Genomic DNA, 25,254 nt, shown 5'->3' on the forward strand with positions numbered 1-25,254 from the left:
AATTTTTCTTTTGATACAAAATAAAAAACAAACTGGAAGAAAATGATTTGGATCATAGCAGTATAAATCTCACCACTTTATTTCCTATTTCCATATTTTACATTCTAGTCCCTTGCTTTCTATTCATTTTCTATGGTTTTTAAAACCAGTTTCATAAAAATCCTGAAAGCTGTGATACACACGGAAACACAAGAAAATCATAATTTCCTTGAAACCTATTATTTGATTATAAAATATTCAAACTAAAATTGTTCATGGCGTCATTCATTATTCACAGTTGTGTTTCAAACCAGCGTCATATATTGTTATTTCCATTGTTGAAGGCGCCAATATATTGCAGTTGCACTGTTTGATTCTTTCAACCATTGAGGGTGCCATTAAATTACCACAAAATACTTTTGGTAAACTTATAGATTACAGTTTCAAGTCCGTAACACTTGGATGTCAACAACCAGTATTGTACAGGTACTGTTGAGGGTGGCAACATTTTTAATTTAAAAGGCTTAGAGCGACGTACAACCACCCAGCCTCAACAAACATCACAGTAAAAGCCTGATAGTCAATTTACACAGTTTTTATTGATGTACAACCACCCATTATGAGCCAATGTGGTACAACAAGAAATATATGCAATTGTCTTGGTTGAGTGGGTACTGTCCATATTCAAGGCACAACCACTTTGTGCCAGAGTCCACCACAAAGACAGGATCTACTCCATCGCTGTTCCCATGCCATCATTTTTGGTGTATTTGAAGGTGATTTCAGTAAAGATATACACGAACATCTAAAACATAAATAGTTTATTACATTCTACAGCATCTATCTTATACATATTATATAGTCATTGACCATAATTTAATACATGTAAACTTTTTGCACAGGAATTTATTTGAGTTTTATTGATAAAGCACTTGTCTATGATAGATAAACTAAGAATTTATCTTTCTGCGTCAAAACTGTTGATCAACCAATATAGTTTCCCATCTTCCAGTTTAAAACTAAATTAAAATATCGATGCATTATAGTATATAATATAATAGTATAAACAAGTTTGTATTTTACCTTGTGCAACGCTTGAGTTCCTCAGGGGGAGCAACGCCTAAATGGAGTCGCCGTACAACATCATGTTTCTGGTGGATTTTGTCAGTCAGTGACCTAGTGTTTACTTCTGCAGGATGACCTGGGCTAAAGGTTGCTACTGTGATCATGTGACCTGGTGGGTTGTCAAATTGAAATGCCATAGCTTGCCTACTGTGCAACTTGCCAATGATTCCTAGAGGAGTAGAATTTGTAACAATCTAAATAACTATTAATATATATTTAGGAAAACTGAATTGTCAATTAGCTTGTCAATTACAGTAATAAGTTTTTTTACTGTCAAAAATCTGTTTAATGATGCTAAAGTTTATTAACATGTCTTTGAAAGTGGAGTTATTTTGACACAAGACAGGATTTGAACCCAGCATCCAGTAATTGGTAGTCAAGCATCTTAAACATGAAGCCACAACTTCACTCTGGATGGCAGCAGAAATCGACAATAAATTGGACTTCTAGCTCAGTTTTCTTCCAGAGAGAATTCACTTAGAAAAATTAATTCCCATACTCGGTTAGCTTGACTGAGAATAATCATGTGTGAATGAAGTTTAAAAGACTGACTGGTGTGAATAAACAGTCCAGCGTGACCGATAGATTTTACTGCCATACCTTCTGTGACTGGTTGGTATTCCATACTACGGATTAGTATCTGGCTTGGAAGGAGGATACACTCATCTGAAAAGACACAACTGAATATTAAACACTCTTGACTTTTTGCAGACAGTCATACATCCACAAATTTAATTTTAAATGTGTACTTAATTATCTAAATGAAAAAAGTGAAAAACGTTGATAAATTGAGATACCTGTACAAGGAAAATTGAAGTACTGTAAATAAAAAAAGAAAGGTTTTTGGAAATACTGTATATTTAATTACACACATTCAAATAATATATATATATAAAAACCTACCAACAATGGAATCTTCCAGTTTAACATACATATCATCTACACTACTGACCCATATATTAGTGAGTAGTTTGTAGAGTAAAGAGAGACCATCAAGCCCAGCAGATGTGACAGTGAAGACAGGTAAACATAAAGGCTCTTTCTCACCAAACACTTTAATAATTACTAGCAGTTGCCTTAGTATTAACAAGGTGCTAGCATCATATAATATGCTAACCTGTACAAAAAATAACAACATTTAAAATGAATAACTCAACTTTGCTGATTTGTTTTTCTATGGTGTGATACATGGACATTATACATTCTCATTTAGAATATTGTAAACACTTCTCCAACTACAAAAAACTATAATAAATGTTCTTCTGAATTTGTTAAAATTTTAATTTTCTTAATTGTGAATTAAAACACTGATGAAATTAAATTAAAAATAATAAGCATACCCCTGGCTTTGTGGTCATCTGACCTTGAACTGGTACAGTAGCGAGAACATAGAGGGCGTACTCAGCAATCCACTGTGTAAGTTGTTGAGTTGACCTAAGTAGTTTTTTATCCACTGTTATATCCTTACTATCAATTTTTTGTAGAACGCTTACAATGTCAGTATCACCAATTGCACAAGCAGCTTAAAAATAAAATAGTAGTTAAATTAAATTAGAACACTGTTCATTAGAGTTATGTGTAAATATAATGGAATGAGCTGATTTTAATATTAAAGTGAAAACATTAATTTATGCTATGATTTTACTGATGATAACAGCTGACAGTAACGTAAAGGCTACTAGTACTAGAGGGGATAATGTTGTCCGGTTCCCGTCCCGTAAAAGTTGGCATATGAGAGATAGCTCTAACAAATCAAATAAAAATATGGTTCTCTCTAGGCCCAGTAAGAACTGTCATTTTAATGAAGGTTAGTTAGACTTGACGGCCAGTTAAAAGGCCTACTCCTAGCTAGGCCTAGATCATTGAATTCTAAGCCAGTTTTTTGTGTTTCATAGGAGGTGGGCTCGTAGAATGCCTACCGCTAGCTAGCCCGGCCTTCATAGACTTTTTTTCCGTCCGAACGCAACCTGGATCTGCCACTGACACATAAGAATAGAATGGAGTTTTGCTTAAAGATGTATTGTCCACCAAAACATGTAAAATTAATTTTAAAAACCAGACTTTGAAAAGGCCATTTCACAGTTTTAATCAAGCTAATCACTTGTGTATAAAAAAAATTTAAAAATAATGTTTTCACTTATAAAAAGACAAAATAAATGATTAAATTCAACCAAAAACCCATTGACTTCCAGTCGGTTTACAGCTTTTTCAGGTAAATATATATTTTTTTCAATCCAATTTTTGGTCAAAGTGAATAACTAGTATGCGACATTAACTTGGCATATTCAATAGTTTTTACAGGGTGACAATATATCTTTACATAGATTGGCTAAATACCTGATAAAGATCTAATCATTACCTGTAATTCTATCAGAGGGTGTATTTTCCAGACCACTGGCTGATGTTAATAGTGCTTTAAATTCTGTTGCTATGGCGTTAAGTAACAACTTAGAATGGCAATCTACGGCTTTACCTCTCCCACTTGATGTAAGTCTAAAAAGCGAAGTGTTATCATTAGAAATAATTGTAATGAACAAATAAAACTTAGAGCTTTGTTCTCAGTAAAATGGAATGCACGGACATGCAATACACAAGTAATCTGATCACTCTTCAAGTGATGAACCAATTTTTGCTTGAGATGGACTGCACCTACATCCTTGCATTGCATCCTAGTGGGATCCAACAGAAATATTTCAGATAAAAACAGTGTTTAACCATGGAGCTATAAAATTGTATAGCTCCATGGTTTAACCAATTGACTTTTAATTTTTATCTAAACTTTTATCTAATAGGTTGATCGTAAAGTGTATTGCATGGTATCCAATTACATATGTCTCAAAGTATGAGCAATGACTGTTGGAATGGCGCTATATAAATCTAACGATTGATTGATATATGTGGCAGTAATAATCCTCATATCCAAATACAGTACAACACATGTCCATTAAATACCATCTGCTAAATCAAACAAAGCTTGTTGTTTATCATAGTCGCTTACAAAACAAAACAAGTCAAACATGGGATGATGATTAGTCACAGAGAATGGTATTAGTGGTATTTTAAAAGATAAAAACCAAACCTATGTAAAGTTGCTTTCATTGCCAGCAATCTGTTAAAAAGCAAAGCTTGTCTTGCAGGATTCTGACGATTATACACTTCAGTTAATCGATCAATCACCGTCTCTACCATACCTAAAAAAACATCATTTTAAATATTTACCACAATTTAAATTAAATGACAGGTCAGATCAAAGCTTTTGTCAAAATTGCTTCCACAGTTTGGTTTATCTATAGGCCATCATGCTTCATTAGTGTTGATAGCAAATGTTAAAATACAACATTATTGTATAATAATGGAAACAGGTATACTATAACAAGCTGGGAGTTTATAAGCAAAATCAACAAACATGGATAATATATCAGCAAACAGTGTTGAGGACAAACTGAATTAATGATTGATAGTTGACAAATGGTGATTAGTTAAGTCATGTCTGCTGGGTTGTAAAAGAAGAGGGGACTTTATCTTGAAAAATGGACAATAATTTTCCCACCATCAGAAGCAGAAGAAGGGGAACCGTTGAATCTTCAGCATACTGACCTTTTTTTGCTTTATTTGACATATTTTTTGCTTCTACTCTGAATTTTGTCATGTTATATATAGATTTTGGTTTCTTATATCCTACTAATTAAACCTAATCTTACCCATAGAAATAGTTAGCATAAGATCCCACCAATCACGTCCTGTTACTAAGCAGTATTCTAATAAGTTGACCACCTGTGCAATGGTATGAGCTCTATGGGCACCTGTAAGGAAATTAGACATACATTAGAAACATCAAAAGATCTTTGAAGTATTTGGTATGGAAAAACAGAGACAAATTTTGTTAATTGAAAATTAAAAAATTGAACATGCTCTTTAATTCAGTCGTGTGAAATTAAATGGATGCAAGTTCGCAGATCAGATTTCCACTACCTTGATAAAGATGAATTCTATTAGATTATACAAATCTAAACAAATCATATTTTTTAGAAAAAAAAACCAAAATACAATACAAAAATGATACATACATTTTCTATCGACTAAAGTCTCCTTCAGTGAGGCCCAAACTGACATTCTTGATCAGTACTTGAACTATGAATGACTGGTGGGGAGTACTGTTACAATTTTCGGAACATTCGGGAAAAAGACCTCATGCAAAACATTATTTATATTCTCACCTGCATCAACAATTTGTCCAATCGTTGGAGCAACTTTCAGAAGACAGAGAGCACCCATTTTATCAACGCCAATCATACTACAACACGTGCTTGACATAGTAAGACTAACAATATAACAAGCACTCATTGGCCTTTGACGCTTAGCTAAAAACAATATAATATAAACATTTTAAAATTGTACTATTTATATTTAATCATCCATAATTTATATTCTTATATATCCTTAAAATGGTCAAATACAAAATTTGGAAAAATTCTGCTATAAAAACCAGGAAGACTTTTTTTCAGTAGTTAGGTAGTTTAACCTAATGTAATAACATGTCTGGTGACTCCCTAGAAGGTGAAAAAAGTTGGATATATGGTGGATATTTTTTGCTATAGCATGAAAATAAAACTCTGAAGTTAAATAAAAATATTAGAAATTCAAGTTATATTACCTATATTTAGTCACCCGATAACATTTTTTACCACACCGTTTATTTTTCATAGTTTTTAAAAAATGTACAAAAAGTGTACAAAAGAATAGATATTTTACTGTGTAATTTAAACTATCCCCCACTGATAAGAAAGTGCTTATTTTCAACAAGCTCTTGTAACACAAATAAAATCCCAACAATTATGAAACATAGGGGAAACTAGATCGATAATTTTAAAACATCAAATAAAAAGTATATGATTTTATGATTAATGTAAAATAATTTATTAAAAATAAATATTTTACCTTGTGGACTTGAAATATTTTTAGCTCCTTCATATTTTAATACTTTTACAGGTTTCATTGAATTACTGTGGAATACAACAAAAAGAGTACTTGTAAGTAATCATATATTTCAACATCAGTAGTTAAAGAATGAGGACCGCATTTGCATATTGTGTGATTTACTTATTTTCAGGTTTCTACAAGCTGGCACACAACCTTAGTTTATTTTAATTTTACTTATGAAACCATTTTTTACTCATGGCCTTTTAGTACACTCTAAAATATTAGTAGTGAAAAGTTTAGTTAAATTCATGCCTATACTTAAATAATTAGATTAACAATACTAAAGTCATTTTTGTAACAATCTACCACAAGCAAAAGAGAATATAATGAATAAATATTGCCAGAGTTTTATTATCTACTATTTTTCATGGCTTTAGGAACTCTCCAGTGTTCAACCAAAGCAAGTTTTGCTGGATTAAATTGGCTCCAATGAACTGGTATCAAAACAGTGTAAGAAAATTATACATAAAACAAACATTTATCTAGTAGTGGTAGGTTAGGCCTAGCCATTAAAAACATAGACTGAAATAAAATCGAATAATATTTTGTCAATTGGATAGATAACGTACAATATTATTTGACTTTTTTTCTATTTTGTTTTTCTATCTTATAGTATATCAATTCGGTACTTTGCTAAATTGTCCAGAATTGATTTTTATTTTGGGAGAACACTGCTGTCAAATGTAAAGTAAAAAAAAAATGTAGTTAAATTTAATTATTATGATAAACTTGTGTGTATACCGATGCAACAGTTTAATGTTTCCATCGATAAACGCAGCTGCAATAACCATTCCAGGTCCATTGTACATTGATGTCTTGGAAAGGTTTAACGGCAGTCTTGGAACAGCAAGGGCAGTAATAGTAGCATTGTCACAATGCGACGTCATAAAAACCCATTTCTAATATTAAAAGCAAACAAAATTTACTCAATAAGAAATCAACAAAAATACTAACAAATTAAATAGATTGAGAAAGGAATCCATTCCTTTAAAATATGTGACCCACATATGGTTACAAATAATATTCAATAAAGTCATATTATATTACAATTATTCATTCATTTAAACCCTTTTTGGAAAATTTACAAGAAAATCTTTTTACCAGAGTAAGAGGTTGTTGATCAGCTGGCATTGTGTTATCAAATATTTTATGCAATGGAACAGGTTCCTTGCTAAGACTCCAGCATTCAATACATGTCCCTCCAGAACCTAAACAGATCAATAAAAATAATTAAATAGTTGTTACGCATCCATCTATAAATCGTTGAATAAAAAGCTCTTATAGATCACATGAACCTCAATCCTACGTGGAAATGTTTTGGAAACCTCACCTGTTACTGTAACCAGAATTTTATCACCAGCTTCTCTGTTCATAAAGCGGATATGGGAGATAGAATTATCTAAATAATAAAACAAAAATTACAAAGTATAAACATAAATAATAACATTTAAAATCGAAGTACACAAATAGGTATCAATGCAGTCTGATCATGACTTATAAAAATATCGGTTGCAATATATTAAAATAAATATTATAAATATATCTGTTACTTTTCTTGCAAAATGTACACTTTTTTAACTAGTATTTTGGTTACTGTATTTTCATTATCCATATTTTAAGCAGGGCTTAAACTCAACTTAACTGCGTCAACAAAAGGGCTCCAAGAAACTGAATGTAACTCAGTAACACAAAATGTCAACATACGCTCAGATGAGTTGAGTTGCACATCAAGTTCTACTTCTTCCGAAAGAATCTAGTCGTGACTAGTAGCAATCAATTTGATATTACAAAATAAGCGCTCACGCACACTGGTTCCTATACTGTAGAACTCCATATTGCATCGTGCATGCAGTATAGTAACCACTACTATAGAACTAGTTACCCTCAATTACAGTGTCATTAAAAGCGCTTGCACACCAGTTGCTATTGTGCAACTAGTTCTGAACTAGTTGAGTTGCGTGTGGACATAAGCCTGATTAGCATACTTGCAATTCATATCCTACAATATTTTCTGCACTTACATTTTTCTTTTGTACCACTGTTTGTACAACACTGCGGATAAAAAGATGGCAGTAGTTCTGTTTGTATATTCAGCTTATCTAGTATATGTTATTAAGGAACTAAATTCAATCTTTAACAATGAAAAAAAATGACGTTGGATGTTACTGTAATACAAAAAGGTTACAAAACATTAAAATCAATTTAGAAGATCACTATTTTTTCAAATGGTTGAGTTTTATCAAATTTAAGTTTCATGCTGTTGAGTTTAGAAAAAGGATACTTTCAGACTCTGTAATATTAACACTATATGTTTGTATTGGAGAACGACAGCTTCCATCTGATGTTGCAACAATCAGGGGTCCACCTAATTAAAAACAATTATTATTTATGCTGTGACAATTGGGCAACAATGTTTTGGGTTGAATAAGAAATTATGGGTTTTTTAGTTTACAGCTTCAGCAAAATTCTCATTCATATTGTGATTATTATTATTATTATATTGTAAACGAAATTCATTCTTTTTTTTTAGATCATGAAAAAATCTTTTTCAATGACATAAAATCATTTCCAATCAAGTACATTAGTTCATTAGTTAATTACAGTATTTCCGATAACTTTTACCGTCAACCTAACATAACATTACACAAGGTAGCATAACTTACCGAATGCAATATCACCAACTGCTGCATGTGATCTGTGTGTCCCAAGACATTTATTTTCTGTGATTAATTTGCCACCTTCCAACATAACAGTAACTGACACCTATAATGGAACATTATGCAAAATATTTGAATATTATGTTAAAGGGATTACGACAAAACACAATATCAAACAATATTACATCATTCTATTAAAGTCCCATTCCCTACGTTTTTAAGTCACAAAGTACATTTAATGTAAAAATAAATACTATATGGTCCTATTGTGATAACTTTTTTCCTGTTTAAATGGGTTAAAAATGTGAAAAATAAGTCGATTCTAATAATTTAAGCGGCCCGCTATAAATCCCAACATGCATTGTGCGCGGATTGATATTTTAGTTTTTCTTCTGTAATTCACCCACTTTCAGTCATGAAGGTCAAAAACAAATGGAAGAATCATAACTTTTCAGCGAAAACACAGGGTTTCCCAATTTGTATTAACGGATACTGGCAAAAACAGAAAGAAAATTAATGCAGCAACTAGGCCTATAGCTAGCGTACAATGCTCGTACATCGCTGCTGTTTCCAGCTAAGTCTACAAAACCAAGCCTAGCTAGGCCTAAAGACCGTCCACGAGAGAACATTCACCGCGAGCTACTTAAGTATTGCATGGTTTCTCTCTTTTTATCATAATTTACCTTAAAATGTACATTTAAGACAAGAAATGACCTGGTTTAATGTTTTTAAAGTAATATATGCATTATTTTTACAAATGGGAATGGGTCTTTAAGCTCTGTCTACACTATCAAACTAGTTTGAAAAAAAAAGTATGATGTTCCCAAATTTTGTTGTTACATAAACTATGATAGTGTAGAAAGAACTTTATATAACCTAAATGGGTACAAAATGAAAAAAGAAGCAAAATAAATAAACAATTAGTTAAAACTTAATATCCAGCAAAATTGAAAATGGATGGATATCGGTTTAGAACTGGGTAAATAATACAATACAATATAACTTTAATAAAAACTGGAAAGAATGATATTATAGAACTTGCAATCTTTTGGTTGATATGTGACATACCATCAGACAAATGACAAAGATAACATCAGTACGTCCTCATCTACACATCAATTTAAAAAGAAAGTATATACGTATAGTATGTACAATGTAAAGAATTTCAGCAGAGTTTTGGTTTAAGTATCCTCAGTGATATAATACACATATACCTACCAGACTAGTTGATGTTACAGCAATCCAACCTTTTACTGGCTTTCCTCCGACATTTTTAACAGATGGTTCACAAGTTATTCTTGAGAACTTCTCATGAATATTAATCGAGTCCAATTTGTCAACATTGTATAACAACTGAAAACGTTTGATAAAAATATATTTAAATGACATCTAAACAATTTTAAAAATATACAAAAAACAGTAGTATTTATGGAAATACTCAATTGCTGCATTACTTATGGATACTGTAACATATGGTATGAAAACAGCTTATATATCTTTATATAAAACTATGATAGGCTTTTGTTATGTTTCATAATAATGTATAAAAGGCTTGCAGTATTTATCAATATTAATACCTTGATAGGGCCACGCAACCAATCCGCTGCTATTACAGGCTCTTGACCAATGTTATTTTTAGTTGTTAATTTCCAACTATTTAATAGTAACTGATCCATCTCCCAGCAACAACATGTTCCTCTACTATCTGTTGATAACAACTGTGTTCCTGATCCATTCCATTTTAAAGATGTGATTATCTCCTTGTGTCCAGAAGTTATACTGTTCAAAAATGTAATTACATGAAATTATTTGCTTTGTTTTACAGCTGAACATAATATCTGTTACAGATATTATGTTCAGTTAGAAGAATTGTTTTTATCATACAATAAAACCTTAAAAAGAAGATCAAAAGAAAATAATTAAAATGCAAAACAAAAAAGTATCGCCGAGCATTTGAATTACGCATATGAATGCTATTTACGACAAAGGACTTCCTATTTCGAACGGCATTAAATCACCTTTGTTCCTTTGATATTTAAATAGTATTTTGTCCAGAATATCTCAAAAAGAAGCCTAGAGATTACTTTTTATGGTAACTTATTATTGGTGGAATGATCATTATCAATAATTATTGAAACTTTAAAAAAACTTCTGTAACAATTTCCAGTTTCAGCTGGTAAGAAAATTACATTAGTTTTTAGTTTCTTGTAAACTTTATACAATCAATTACTAATAATAATATAATAACGTGAATACCTGTATATTTCCCATGGTCTGTCAGGATCGAGAATATGTATGTATGTATTTGTGACTTCTCTGTGTTCAACTGGTTCTTTGCAATTGCCAATGGTTGTAAAAGCTACAATGTTTCGACATGACCAATCACTTAACCCACTTCCTAAAAGTCTCTTGATCCTAATAATAAAAAATAATAAAATGTTAACATGCCAGGTCAATGACAATGCTACTTTTCGCAGTAGGACTAGGCCTATATTACACATCAGTTTACACATGATTCATTCAAGTGTAACTGTAAGTTAAGTAAAGTAAGTTACTTTTACTATTAGGCCTAGGCCTAGTAGTCAGGTGGCTTAGCGACTAAAACGTTACACTGTGGACAAAAGCACCAAATTTGGCATGAGGCTTCTTTTAGGCGTACTAATTGATTTTTGCCTAGGAGCCACCCGATCAGCTTCCGATTTTCCAAGATGGCGGCCAAAATCCAAAATGGCTGCCAGTAAATTGGTATATCATATATCTCTGGCTGTAAAAGTTACAAATAGACAAATAATGTACTGAATCGAGAATTTCTGAGGTCAGTAAAACTGATTCAGGAAATATTATATAAAGTGAGTTCCAAGATGGCGCCCAAAAATAAAAATGGTAGCCATTGAAATTGAAATACATATAATCGTATACAAAGTCACAAATAGCCCATTTCTAATGTATTTTAGTCTGCAAATCAGAAGGAAAGTGCAAGCATTGCATTTTATGAATTTTTTAACCATGCTTGTAAATAAAAACCCATGTTATCAAATTTCTAAAGTTTTTCCTTGACCTTTGACCTTAATTTGAATATTTCAATCCAATTGAAAACAAAATAACCATATCTCCGCAACGCTTACATTAAATTAAATAATTTTAGTGTCAAATTATTTGGAAGATGCATATTAATATTCGTCCTAATGGAAACATTTGTCAAAAAATGACCGAAAGTATGATTTTTGGTATTTTTGACCTTTGACCTACATGTCATATAACTTGGTAACTAACAGTTGGACAAACTTTAAATAGGTCTCAAATTAATCAGAAGATGGATGTTTCTATTCAATCTAATACAAAATTTTCCAAGAAAATGATCCAGATTCTTGTTATTGACCTTTGACCTGTACTGGTAGTACACATTTCTATATCTCGAAAACTAGTGGTCGTAAAAGTTTTTTTATGAGAAATTGTTAGAAAAATATATATTTATATGTTTTAAAATAAAACAGTTTCTATGAAAATGTAAAAGAATCCTATTTATGATAACTAAATTTGTAATTTGTTAACATCTAATAGTATTTGTTTGGTATTAAAATGTGTTATATTTGCTGATTTTAGGCACTTAACGTAAATTTATCTGAACTATGGATATTTAATGTAAAATTTGTTTTCTTTAATATAAAGAAAATGTAATCATCTATCAAATAAGACCATTTAAAAAATATTCTGACAAAAACTTAGTTAGTTACAGGTAAAAAAGTGTACTTTTACTTATGTGAACAGCGCCCTTAATCTTTATTTTCCCAAAAATACCACATTTTATGTGGTTTCAGAAACTGAACTGGTTATAACTTTTTTTTATAGATTTGTTTTACAGTTACTTGTAATTTACATACCACCTCTACCATTTACTACAGCTACTTCATTTACTTCAAGTAAATACATACAATTTAAATATACTAGAGGGTGAGCTCGCTCCCCCTCTAGGAAGTGTAGACGATGGTTCTCGGAATGATAATGTTCTTCTTTTACGTTTTCTGTCGGTTACCATTATTGAAAATGCTTGACATTCGTAAAACTAAACTATTCTGTTTCACAGTGTCTTAGATGATTAATAACATTTTAAAGTATAGTCTTTATTATTTGGTAGGGTCCTTATAGGGCGGAGGTGGGGAGGCGGAGTTCATTTGACTCGAGGGAGGGGCTTATTCGAGGGATATATGTTAAATGTTTTAGTTTTAATAATATGGTAACATTTATAATCAAATGAAATCCTCTATCTAATAGATATGAAAAGTGGTAAAAAAGAATAACAAATGCTTGGTAAATTGTAGATAACAATGCGATGAATTCTACTACAAATAGTATAATTGTGTTATTATAAATGTGGATGGGATGGACGTTTATTAGATAGTTGGTTTTGGGGGGGTGTGGGGGACGGTGATTATTATTCAAAGTGATGTTTTATTGGAGATATGAAAAGTGGTAAAAAAGAATAACAAATGCTTGGTAAATTGTAGATAACAATGCGATGAATTCTACTACAAATAGTATAATTGTGTTATTATAAATGTGGATGGGATGGACGTTTATTAGATAGTTGGTTTTGGGGGGGTGTGGGGACGGTGATTATTATTCAAAGTGATGTTTTATTGGAGAGGCGTTTATTCAAATAAATATCATCCTAATAAGTATTAATATATACGTTCCTAAAATAAACAAAAAACTAAAATGGCTATGACTAATGGCCAACTTAAGCTCCAGTCCTACTATAGTATCTGTTTTTTTCTTCCGTCTTCCAAAGGGACACTGTATTGATTGATGGAAAGTGCCTGTTTCCAGTCACCTTTAGGGTCAAATCTATTATTTTAACTGCTCCCTTGTGTATAAAAGAGAGAAAATAGTTGAAACCAAGTTGCTGCATAGTGAACTTATCATAAACCCGGAAATAACTTGACCGCCAAGAATTGAAATTGAGTAGAAAATCTACTGTTGAAATCATAAATGTTGTTAAAAAACTCTTTATAATATCTTGCTAAGATAGAAATATGGAAAAATAGCGTCGAACTGCACATTAATGTTATCAAATCTACGTTTCGCGGTACATCTGAGATAGATAAGGTAGGTATCCAAGGCGGAGATTTGTACCGAAGTTTTTGCATTGTGCTCGCCTATGTTAGGTAGAATCATAACCATACTTTATGAGGGCGCTATTTATGTAACGCTACGCGCGATGAAAAAGTGTGTCCCATTACTGCACACGCAAGAGCGTACTATTTCGCTGCGCCAATGGGATTGTATAGGCGTATTGATATAGAGTTTTGTTGATGTTATGAGGCCTTGTTGCCCAGCAGAAAATAATCAGAACGATCATTATGATAGTTGTGGTCGGCGAGTGCAGACCCGACTCGTTTTGGCCTAGCCATTTTTTAATGACATCTTGTTAAAAAACGGTAACTATTTCAGATATTTAACACACATTTGATGACTATTTATAAAAAAACTAACCTGAATATAATGTCAAGGCCTAGAAATATATCTATGACTATTAACCTACTTAAAAACATCATAGCCATCATGATTGATGTAGGCACAGACCATGTAAAGTGGCCCAACAAAATGGGGTTCATTTTTGGTCGGGTGAAATATCGTCCACATCGAGGCAATTTTGTGATAAATAAAAGTTGCCTGCAAGTATATTGTATTAATATTAATATTATTTTGTGATATGATTATGCTAGTAATGTATGCTAGACTTTTATAGAAATAGTAAATAATATTTCCTACTTAAATTATGTTTTTATACTATATTTGTAAAGACACCCCTACAAAAAGTGGTCCGATCCAAATGTGTACAGGCTTAATAAGTTTGCGCGTGCGCGCTGTACTACTGTGGACGGTTCCATTGTACATGTAGGGGTGTGTTTTGTTTATGTGCAAATAAATATTTAAATCAAATATATTTTGATTACTTTGAATATAAAATAAAATAATTATTAATTTAATATTGTTTCTTGTGTTTTTATTATCTTAATTTACTGATCATATCAACTTTTAATTTTGAGAATACCAATCTTTTTTACATTATTGTATCACTGATTTAGTCACAACTTTGTAAGTATTTATATATTATTATGTTTTTATTTTAACTTATATTTCTTTTATCATTTTTTAGATTTTAAATTACTATTTATTTCTTTAAAAAAACATTTTATAATATACACACATGGATTGTAGTACTAGCTACTGCAGGCCTAAATATAAGCACTTTATTTTTAAACAATGTGCATGAATTCTACTATTGTACTAACTATATATTTATAATAATCCTATATAAATCATAGGACTAATTTGTATATCAAGAATTATCTGGTCATAGCAAAAGATAAAAATATAATATATTCTATACATGGACTGTAATTACTTTCCATACATAATTTTATTTTAAAACATCAATCAAATATACTGCTTTTTTTCCTCTACAGTTGGTTGAAATGGAACCTTTTCAGTCACAAAAGGATCCACTAATGACATCAGTTGGTGCATTGCATCAACTGACTCCTGAGCTTGTGACAAATGGTATCATTTGTGAAATATTGATTTCCATGAAATCACAACCTGGTCCAAAAGAAAGTTGGAAAGATGTTGCTACTGTTTTTTCGAATATGTATGGAAATACATATGCAGTTGATACTATTCGTAATAACATGAACTCTGTAAAACTGAAAACACAAAATCTAAAAAAAAAAAACGGTATGCTGATAAACTAGCAAAGTTATATATTACATATTACTGTACCTGTATGTTGTTATTTGTATGTAAATGTTTAATGATTGAGCTACGCCTGCTGAGGTTATATTTTGAAAGGGAATTATAAGATACGAAAGATTTAATGTTGTAAATACTATATGAATGAGTTTGAAGTTTATATTGAGACAAGGTTTTTGAAGAAAAAGAAAGGGAAAACAGTCATTTAAAAAAAATGGAATTTTGCTCTCAAATGGATCTTAAATCTGCAGTTTGGTTTTCTTGTGATCCTGAAATAAAATAAAGATATATCATTTTATTATTTATGTACATAATTCAGTGGTGCATGTAAATCTCAAACCTGGTTATTTTCAAATCTTATTATTGTGGAGTTTACATGTCAAATTAGTTTCATTAAATAAATTGAAATGTTGTTAATTAAATGTATTGCCATTTTGCCACCCCTATAAATGAATAGTATGATCCAACTCTTTGTATGTTCACTGTAGTATATTGAATTGTTCCATTATGTTTATAGGGATGACTTATTAATGTGCAAATATTTAAATAAACAACAGATACAGCAGCCATTTTGAATCTGGTGGTCATCTTTTAAATTTGATTGCTTAAATTTATTTATTTTCCATTTTGAACGGCCATCTTGGATTTTGGTTGAATGTAATGTTGAATACAATATCTTCTATGATTCACATTAATCACAGTAAAATTATGTGGGCCATTTTGGATTTTGGTGGCCATTTTGAATTTTGGCAGCCATTTTGAATGCTGATATTCTCTTACATTGTGGCCATTTTGAATGCATCATTATTTTTTTCCAATGTAGTGGTCAGAAATGTAATTCACCAAGTAAAATTGTGAAAACTGTCGGCCATTTTGAATTTTGGCAGCCATTTTGGATTATGGCGGCCATTTTGAATGCTAATATTCTCTCGCATTGTGGCCATTTTTAATGCATCATTAATTTTCCCCGATGTAGTGGTCAGAAATGTGATTCACCAAGTAAAATTCACTCGTAAAATTGTGTCGCTGTCGGCCATTTTGAATTTTGGCAGCCATTTTGGATTATGGCGGCCATTTTCATATAGACTGTCGGGTATCTAGAATACATCATACTTTCAGGTTTTTAAAAACACTTTTAAGAGTTAACAAAATCAGTTACATTAGTTACAGTATAATACATCATTAATGTAGTGTTATAACATAGGCCCCATCTATGCATATTAAAAAGCCGGACACAATTTTTTGTACTATAAATGCGTTACAAAAGGTGCCGATTTTGGCGCCTTGAAAAAGCCCGTAACTTCACTTCTCGTTATTCTATATAGCTCTATGACATGTCATTTTAAAGCATTTTTTGAGCTCTTTAATATGAAATAATAAAAAAATGCATTTATATAATTTTAAATTTTCATGATTCTACCTATGTCAGAATTAACCATAATTTATATATAGACTAGCTGCTACTATACTACCTAGCCTATGCCTACTACTCACTAGCTAGATAGGGTCAGGCCTACCACTGTACTAGCTAGCTAGCTAGGCTAATCAATGCGATAAGTTTCAATTTTCTAGGCCAATCATCGTAAGATTAGCCAGTATTCTCAGATTTCAACTTCAGGGCAAAAACTGATATTCACCTGTACTGTATACGCGGACAAAACGTACATCCTTGGGCCTAGGCGTTAAAGTGAAAAAGGTCAGCTAAGGCTAGAGATAATAAAAACGGATATATGCGATAGCCTAGTAACAACAATAATACATATTTAGCGACATACCATATATTTGTATCTAGTTTTGGCCAATCTGTAACAAAAACCAATTCCATCGTTTAATTTTAACTGCCGAGACCACACACACACACACACAACAAATAAACGCTGACTGACGAGAGTCAGTACCAGAAAAAAAAAACATAGAATAAACTATGACACGCCATCAGTGACAAACGTGATGATGATGATTACTGCCTTTCCGCTGAAAAGTCTGCCGACATTTCCGCTTGGGCTGCTCCGTAAATCTCTTTTACCAGATTCTTCCAGTCTGATCTTTCATTGGCTAGTTCTTTAAGTTGTTTAATGTCTTTCTTGGTTTTCAATTTGTCCGGGATACTTGATGTTTCTGTTCTGCTTATAAAGGGTGAGTAGGTCGTTGCTGAGAGCTATTGGTAGGGTGGTTCTCGGTCTTCCTCGAAATTTTATATTGGTAGTGTTGCTGAAATAATAGGTTATTGCTGTCTGTGAAATGTGTCAAGTTTATGTGCTTCTTCTTTTGTGAGTCCCCATTACATGTTTCAGAGTTGTAGAGTAATATACTTTTAACTAGTAAGTTGTACAGCTTGATACGTATTTTTAATTTGATTTTAACTTTTCGAAACAAAATCTACATCATCAGCATATGATATCTCTTGAGATATTTCTGTTTGGTTAATTGTTCTGATTCCTCATAGGGCAGACTCAAGGTAAACAGTGAATAAGACCGGGCTTAAGCTATCTCCTTGAGGGGTGCCGATGTTGGTTTGGAATATTGGCTGTTCTTTGCCCCTTTTATTTTTAGATTTAGTCCGGTTTCACTCAGCAGAAATCTAACGATCCTAAGTTCATCTTCGTCTATAATATGTTTGAGTATGTCGAGAAGTTTGTTTCTATCCACGTTGTCGAAGGCGCTTGACATATCTATACAAACTACCTTGACAAACGTATACGTTTGAAATAAAAACCAAACTCTAAACGTCGTTTTCTGTTTTTCTATGTCTGTGAAGGCAAGTAAGTGAAGGACTTGCATCGGCCTTGGTTAATTATGAAAAATTTGAAAGAACATTAATGATAAAATATAATAGTTAATTATATCTCTATTTTATTTACCTGACGTTTCGCCAACTATCAGTTGGCTTTCTCAAAGTGTAGTGACACGTATGTCACAATTGACCTCTAGATGACGGGGTCAACACATTGGTCCACACTTGACTGAGTTTGTAACCGCCCTCATCTCTATTGGGGGTCTTCTTCCTGATCCAGATGGATTCCTTAACCCAGCGTCTTAATCTGACCGATTCCCTGTCAACTACTTTCAAATTCTCCCAATCAATGGCGTGATTTGTCTGCGCAGCATGGTCAGTGATTGCTGACTTGTTGATTTCTGTTTGCGATTGTTTGCGTTGTGATCGTGTGTACGCTCGTTCCGAGACCAAATCAACGTTCTTTTGATGTTCTTTTAGTCGAGTGCCCAATTTTCGTCCTGTCTCACCGATATACGATCTGTTGCAACCAGCACAGGGGATCTTGTATACGCAATCTGTAATACTGAGGGATGGTACCTTATCTTTTGGATGTACAAGCTGCTTTCGGATGGTGTCCAAAGGTCTAACTGCGGTGGCAACACCTGCTTTTCTGAAATGTCGTTGCACAACCTCCGTTACTCCTTTTACATACGGAATGACTACCATCGTTTTGTCCATCGTTCGGCTTGTCCAATTCTGCCCTAGGTTTGTTGTCTTTAGTTGTGTTCATGTCGGTTTGTACTTTTTTGAAAGTCCACTTAGGATAACCACATTGTGCTAGAGCATCTTTGATGTGACGTTCTTCTTTGTTTTTCTCTCAGTTATGAGTTTTTCTTTTCTGTCGAAAAGTGTTCTCACAACTTACAATTTGTGGTTTAGAGCGTGATGTGCATTGAAATTGAGGTATTGGTCTGTGTTTGATTTCTTTCTGTAAACCGTTAACTTTAACGAACCATCCTCCTTTCTATGGACCAGTGAGTCTAGAAACGGAAGTTTCCCTTCATTTTCTTCTTCATATGTAAACTTGATGTTGTTAGTGGTATCTACATTGTTTAAATGTTTTATGATTTCCAGTGTGTCATCCACGTATCTGACTCACAAATTAGGTTTAAGATCTGGAGGTGGCGTACTAATAGCTTTCTTTTCTAGCTATTCCATATATAGGTTTGCTACAATCGGTGACACTGGACTGCTCCGAATTTCTGGTAATATATCTGACCTTGGAAAGTAAAATATGTCGTTGTTAATACGAACCGTAATAACTCTACAATGTCTTGAACATTCAGCATTGTGCGGTTTTTCAAATCCTTTTTTTTAATGAACATTAATGATCTTAAGATAAAAAATTAATTCGGACACTTATCGCAAAATAAGAAATCATACCGAAAATAAAAGAAAGAGAGCATCGAAAGACACAATGGCTGTAATGTCACAGCTACTTTATGGGAGTAAATCAATTAAACAGTCACCGCACAAAGTTGCATCATACTTTAAATCGTCTATACATTTTGGTAGTAGTCTAAGGCAAATTCGATGATTGCAATGATTACGCGTAAATTACTTTCTCATACAAAGGACCAAGATATGTTTCTTCCTCTAATACCCTTGTTAGGCCTATATGGTTTCCCAACTTGAAGAAAGACATTATCAAACTTTAACAAGTTCAAAATAGAGCCATTAAGTCAGAATTGCAACAGCTATCTGCTGATGAAAGGCTACACGGATTCCCTACCATACAACCGATTATAGAAGAGACCGCTGTAATATATGTTCGAGACATATATGTCCGCCAAAAAACAGGAGGTCACTTCCTCAGAGGCCACTAAACACTATACTAAAAGCCAAGCACAACACCAAAACAAGAGACACTTTTTTACACTAGAATCAGAGATAGTGGAACGCATTACCACATATATTATAGACAGTACCACTATAAACACTATAACACATTAACATATCCAAGAGAGGAGGCAGTCAATACGAGTATTATCTCATTTGCCTCCTGATTCACTTAAGGAAAGAACCAATATACTGTAATTTGATTTGGCCTGGCGGAATTAACGAGCAAGTTTCTTAACACATAAAAGAACACGACAATTATGGATTAAGATCGTTTTTAAAGAGTCCACATGTAAAGAGAAATTGTATATGCTTAGTAATTTGTTAAGAGATGTGGTTCGATCAAGCCAATTAAAATGTACAAGTAGTGTGCGTGAAAAAACAACATTGCGTTTATATTGGAACATATAACTAAACAAGAACATGATGATTATATGATTCTCAGAAACGAACTGAAAGTGAGTATTTTTAGTCGCGTGCAACGCGACTCTACAGCTTACTATGTCGGTCGGTTGGTCGGTCGGTCGGTTGGTTGGTCGGTCGGTCGGTCGGTCGGTCGGTCGGTCGGTTGGTCGGTAAACACTAACTTGAGCACGCGACTGCAGCCATGTATATGGCCTTGTTTTATGCTGGATAGGATGGATTAAACAATCAGGAACGGTAAGATGGTTAAGCTTAGGCCTAATTTGTTATCAAATAATAAAATTGCACTAAAAGAAAAGGAGAAGCACAAACTTATTTAATTTTTAAAACCCAATTATGATTTCTTAATCATTAAGTGCTGAGTTATAAACTAGAATATTGCACTGTAAATCATGCAGAACAGAAATAAATCCTAAGAACGCTGGGTGGTCTAAACATTGCTTAATTTCAACGTAGGGTTACAATTATTCATATAAAAAATCATTCATTAGGCTAAAGGAAGAGGTGTTGCTTTATATTTGGAGAATGGTGTAGGCATATCAGGGACCAGTTGAAGACAGGTATGGGTAAAGATTTATATGGAGGAAAAGTATATACTTTTAGATTGTGTATGTAGTGAAATCAAAACAACTAAAAGTTATGTGAGACGTTGACGAAATATTTCAGTCAAGGAGATACAGGATGTTTTGTGATTGGAAACTTCAATTCAACTATGGCGAGATTAATTTGAAGCCTAAGCACTTTTTAAGGCAGGATTATTGATGCTGCTTTTGAAATCTTAGATTGTCATTAGTGATGTTTCTGTCTACCCACCTACTGACTTCTTTGATTAATGATACCGTTTTGTGTCATTTGACGTCCAGTATTTGTTCACTAACATTCTGCTTTCAAAGACTAGTGACATTATTCTAGATAGAGTTTATAATAAGAATATATCACTACTCTCTTAACATAAATACGCTACCAGTAAGTAAACTAATTAGAGAGAAATTAATATGATTGCTACAGTATAAACAAATTGATGGTGTATCTGGCAATGGGATTGCATCTTGGATCCGTTTTATGACTGAGTTAGAACATTTAACTATATTGTAACACTTCACAATTTGCTTGATGAGAAGTTGCCAGTTAAATTTAGCATTAAAGTTATCCTAAAATATTAATAATTGACAGTTGTTGTTTTGTGCTATATAGTGTTAGAACTTATTGTACAGTAACTGTTTAAGTAGTTGCGTGGTGTAAAGTATTCTTTGAATATTCTGTGATTGTGTTTACTTAGTTTTTTTATGTATGTTTTTTGGTCGCACCTTCACATGCCAGGTGGCACTGATACAAGTTCAGTACCATGATTACATTATTTTATTATTACACTGTAAAAAATAATTCGGATTTTACACCATATTTTCGTGTAAATTTGTTTCCTCCTTGGAGTAAACTCCTTTTCCTTCAATTTGGGTGTAAGTTTTTAAGATTGTGAGTACCTCACAGTGGGAAACTATAATATTCCCTTCTTTTGAGGTAATCTAATAAAGTTACACATTCGGCATGGGTAAAGTCCGACGGTTACACTACGAAAGGGGTAAACTTTCTCCGGAAGTTTCCCCCAAATGCGCGAGAATTGTATTACCCTGGATTCACAAGTAAGTGCGGAAAGCATGTGATATGACGACTGTCGCGTGGAACAAGTGCATATTTTTAATAATTATTTTTATTTTGCATATAAGACCTATTTTTGCCTGATGACTTTTACATTGCTTATCCTAGATTTCCGTATGATTACATTGTTTTTATTGTTATTTATTATTATTGTATGCCTAAATGTAGCCGACATGATCTAGCCCAGTTGTTAGTTGATTATCTTTGACGGTTCAAGTAATTTAATTGAAGAATGTTTAAACAAATGGCAAGCTCACTTTACTGCAGACCACGTTATTTCTGTGTTTTTCTATATTAATATCATTAAAAATAAAAGATTTTAAAATAATATTTTAGAATAGAATAGTACATGGTAGGCCATATTTAATAAACATTTTTGTTCTGTAAATTTATGTTTAATTTTGATCAATAAAAAATCATGTGATTTCTTCTTTTTTTTAATTTTGTTTCTGTTTTTGAGGAAAACCAACTTAAACCGACATTTTGGTGTAACCAGATTACCCAAAATAGTTGGTTGCTACTTTGCTGCCACCAAAAACTGGTGTAAAAAAACATTTCATTAAAAGTTGGGTATTGTAACCCGAAATACCCGGGTAAACTTAGTTTTCCCTGGCCAAGGAAACATCAACTTTCCCAATTTTTGGTAACATTTCCCATAGGGGGAAATCAGAGTTTACTCCACTAATTGGTGGCAGCCTGGTAGCACCCACTTTTAGGGGAAAACTAAGCATATATTTTTTTACAGTGTATAAAACTAAGACAAATAGATTCGCAAACTCATTTGTTCCGTCTATCGCAAGGTAGATAGATAATAGGCATTTTTGATTTTGTTGATGATATGACTATGACTTGATATTGATGTAGGCCTAGATAACTTAAGGATAGAATTTAGTTTTTGTAATATTGTGGACGAATAAAGTTTTCTTATCTTAATGAACAATTCCTGTCTATATCCAGATTTCGTGTAAGGTAGTAATTTACAAGCATTTGAATAAAGTAAGTCAACAATAAACATACCATAATTCAATTTAACTACACATTATATAGTTAGGTTATTCCTGTATAAATGTCGCATCTACCATCATAAGTGTTTCCAAATAAAAGTTGAAAGTCTACACAAGACACATAGTCATTGCTGCAGCTCTACTGATTAATTCAACCAATCAGAACACAGAGATTTGACAGACTTTCGCGCGTGCTGCTGTGTGTGTGTACTCTGGTGTCTCTCGACTCTACATCATCATTCTGCATCCATGCTCTCTCTCCCCATGCTCTGTGTGTGAGAGCGGGCTCAAGTCGTCGATAAATGATGAAGAAAAAAAGTGTGGATGTGAAAAAAAACCCTCTCATCCACCACAGACCCATGTCTGCGTGATTGGATAACACAAGTCAAGCGCACTGTGAGGTGAACTACCTAGACTAGGCCTAGGATCAGAAGGTAAGTGATTTTATATAAAAATACTTACTAGCTAGCTATAACTAGGATGGCCTAGGGCTAGGCCTACCCTCCTTAGTTAGGAGGAGGCTAGGCCAGGCCCTTCTAGCTTGGCTAGGCCTAGCTAGGGCCTGTGTAACGCCAAAATTAAGTGAAATTGCCAAATTAGGTTCGCGTGGTCTGTATCACGCAAGGCTAGGTCACCTAATTCTGCAGCACGTTTCTGGCGCGGCGAGCTAATCGTGTTATTAGGTGATGATTTAGAATTAAAATGATCACATATTGTTATTGTAAAATCAATAGGCCTAGTATTTATTTCTTTCTGTACATATTTTGTGTGTCAATTATCTCAAAAAGTTGAATGGCAATGATCACAAGAATTTCACAATGTCTTTCAAATACTTTAAGAACTTAGTCCTAATAAGCTTTTCAGCGCGATCACTCATCCGTGATGTCATTTATACGCCATTTTGTGAAATCACATTAATATCAATCATATCTCCAATTCATTATCACATTAATGAAATTCACTACATGTAAACTTCAGGTCAAGGGTAAAAATATTATCAAATAAAAACGCACGCGCACGTAGGGGCATGCACGTTAAATTCGCATGTTAAAAATTTAAAAAGCTAAAAATTAAGTTTTGATCAATTTAGAGCATGAATTAGGCCATTTGCGTGTTTAAAAAAATTACTGCGCAAAAAAAAAAGGTTTTTGCGCACGCGATTCTTAGAAAGCCTAAAAAATAAAATTTGATGTATAAATCACATTCTACTCACAGTCCTTAGTACATTCACCAAATTTGAGTCCATTCCGACTTAAAATAACGCTATACGAGCAGGTTAAAAATGACAAAATGCGCACATTAATTGCACAATAGTGCTGAAAATGGTTAAAAATAAGGCATTTTTAAAATAAAAATAATTCTTCAGAATGCACGGTGACCCCCAATTTTTTTAACTAATTCTGTTAGTCATTGAGTTGTAGATATGAATTCTTGTACACATTTGGCGTACAAAATGATGTGACGTCATCAAATGGCCACTTGAATTTAAAAATTAGGATTTTTTATCCTTTTTTGTAGGTTATCATATTCAACAGAGTGCATCTCGGTTATTCATCTTGCTTTTCGCTCAAATTTCAGTATGTGCTTGCTAAATTAATTAACTTTATCATGTATATTTTGATGACGTAATCACGACTAAAAACTTGAATGACGTAGGTCGTGTAATTCCACCTGCAGCGTATATTTGAATATCTCACAGCTCTTCAGAATTAAAGTTGACCTTGGTGATTATAATTTATTATGAAAGCTGATGAAATGTGGATATGAAGTTATAGAAAAATTAAGCCTATCAGATGTTGTGACGTTATGATATGGCCAGTTGAAGTTAAAAAGTAGTTTTTTCATTTCTTTATTCAAAGTTATACAAATTTCAAAGAGCGCGCACCTCCCTTCTACGTGCCAAATTTTCTTCTAAGTCTTATATTTATTTGTTCAACTCATTATCTTTCGATATTGTTATCCATAAGTTTATTTTGATAATGTCATCATACCAAAAAATTAGAACATGATGTGTGTCCGTAATTTCACCATATACTGAACATAATGTATATGGCATATAATA

At 32.8% G+C, this 25,254-nt stretch overlaps 1 protein-coding gene across 1 annotated transcript; it reads right to left on the reverse strand.

Moving 5' to 3' along the window:
• Positions 1–32: 32 nt before the first annotated feature.
• LOC144838027 (mediator of RNA polymerase II transcription subunit 16-like) lies at positions 33–17,362 on the reverse strand. The gene is made up of 20 exons (XM_078693373.1): positions 17,270–17,362; positions 10,998–11,156; positions 10,319–10,520; positions 9,960–10,094; positions 8,748–8,847; positions 8,366–8,449; positions 8,106–8,183; positions 7,415–7,483; positions 7,186–7,292; positions 6,826–6,983; positions 6,043–6,107; positions 5,322–5,465; positions 4,806–4,907; positions 4,184–4,295; positions 3,464–3,597; positions 2,445–2,626; positions 2,008–2,221; positions 1,705–1,770; positions 1,063–1,273; positions 33–784 (listed from the first exon to the last, which is right to left on the reverse strand). Exons 1-20 carry the CDS (start codon positions 17,317–17,319, stop codon positions 664–666), a joined length of 2,493 nt encoding a protein of 830 aa, XP_078549499.1. The 5' UTR covers positions 17,320–17,362; the 3' UTR covers positions 33–663.
• Positions 17,363–25,254: the final 7,892 nt, after the last annotated feature.

This window comes from Antedon bifida, chromosome 3 (genome assembly GCF_963402885.1).
Source record: "Antedon bifida chromosome 3, ecAntBifi1.1, whole genome shotgun sequence".
NCBI classification, from domain to species: domain Eukaryota; kingdom Metazoa; phylum Echinodermata; class Crinoidea; order Comatulida; family Antedonidae; genus Antedon; species Antedon bifida.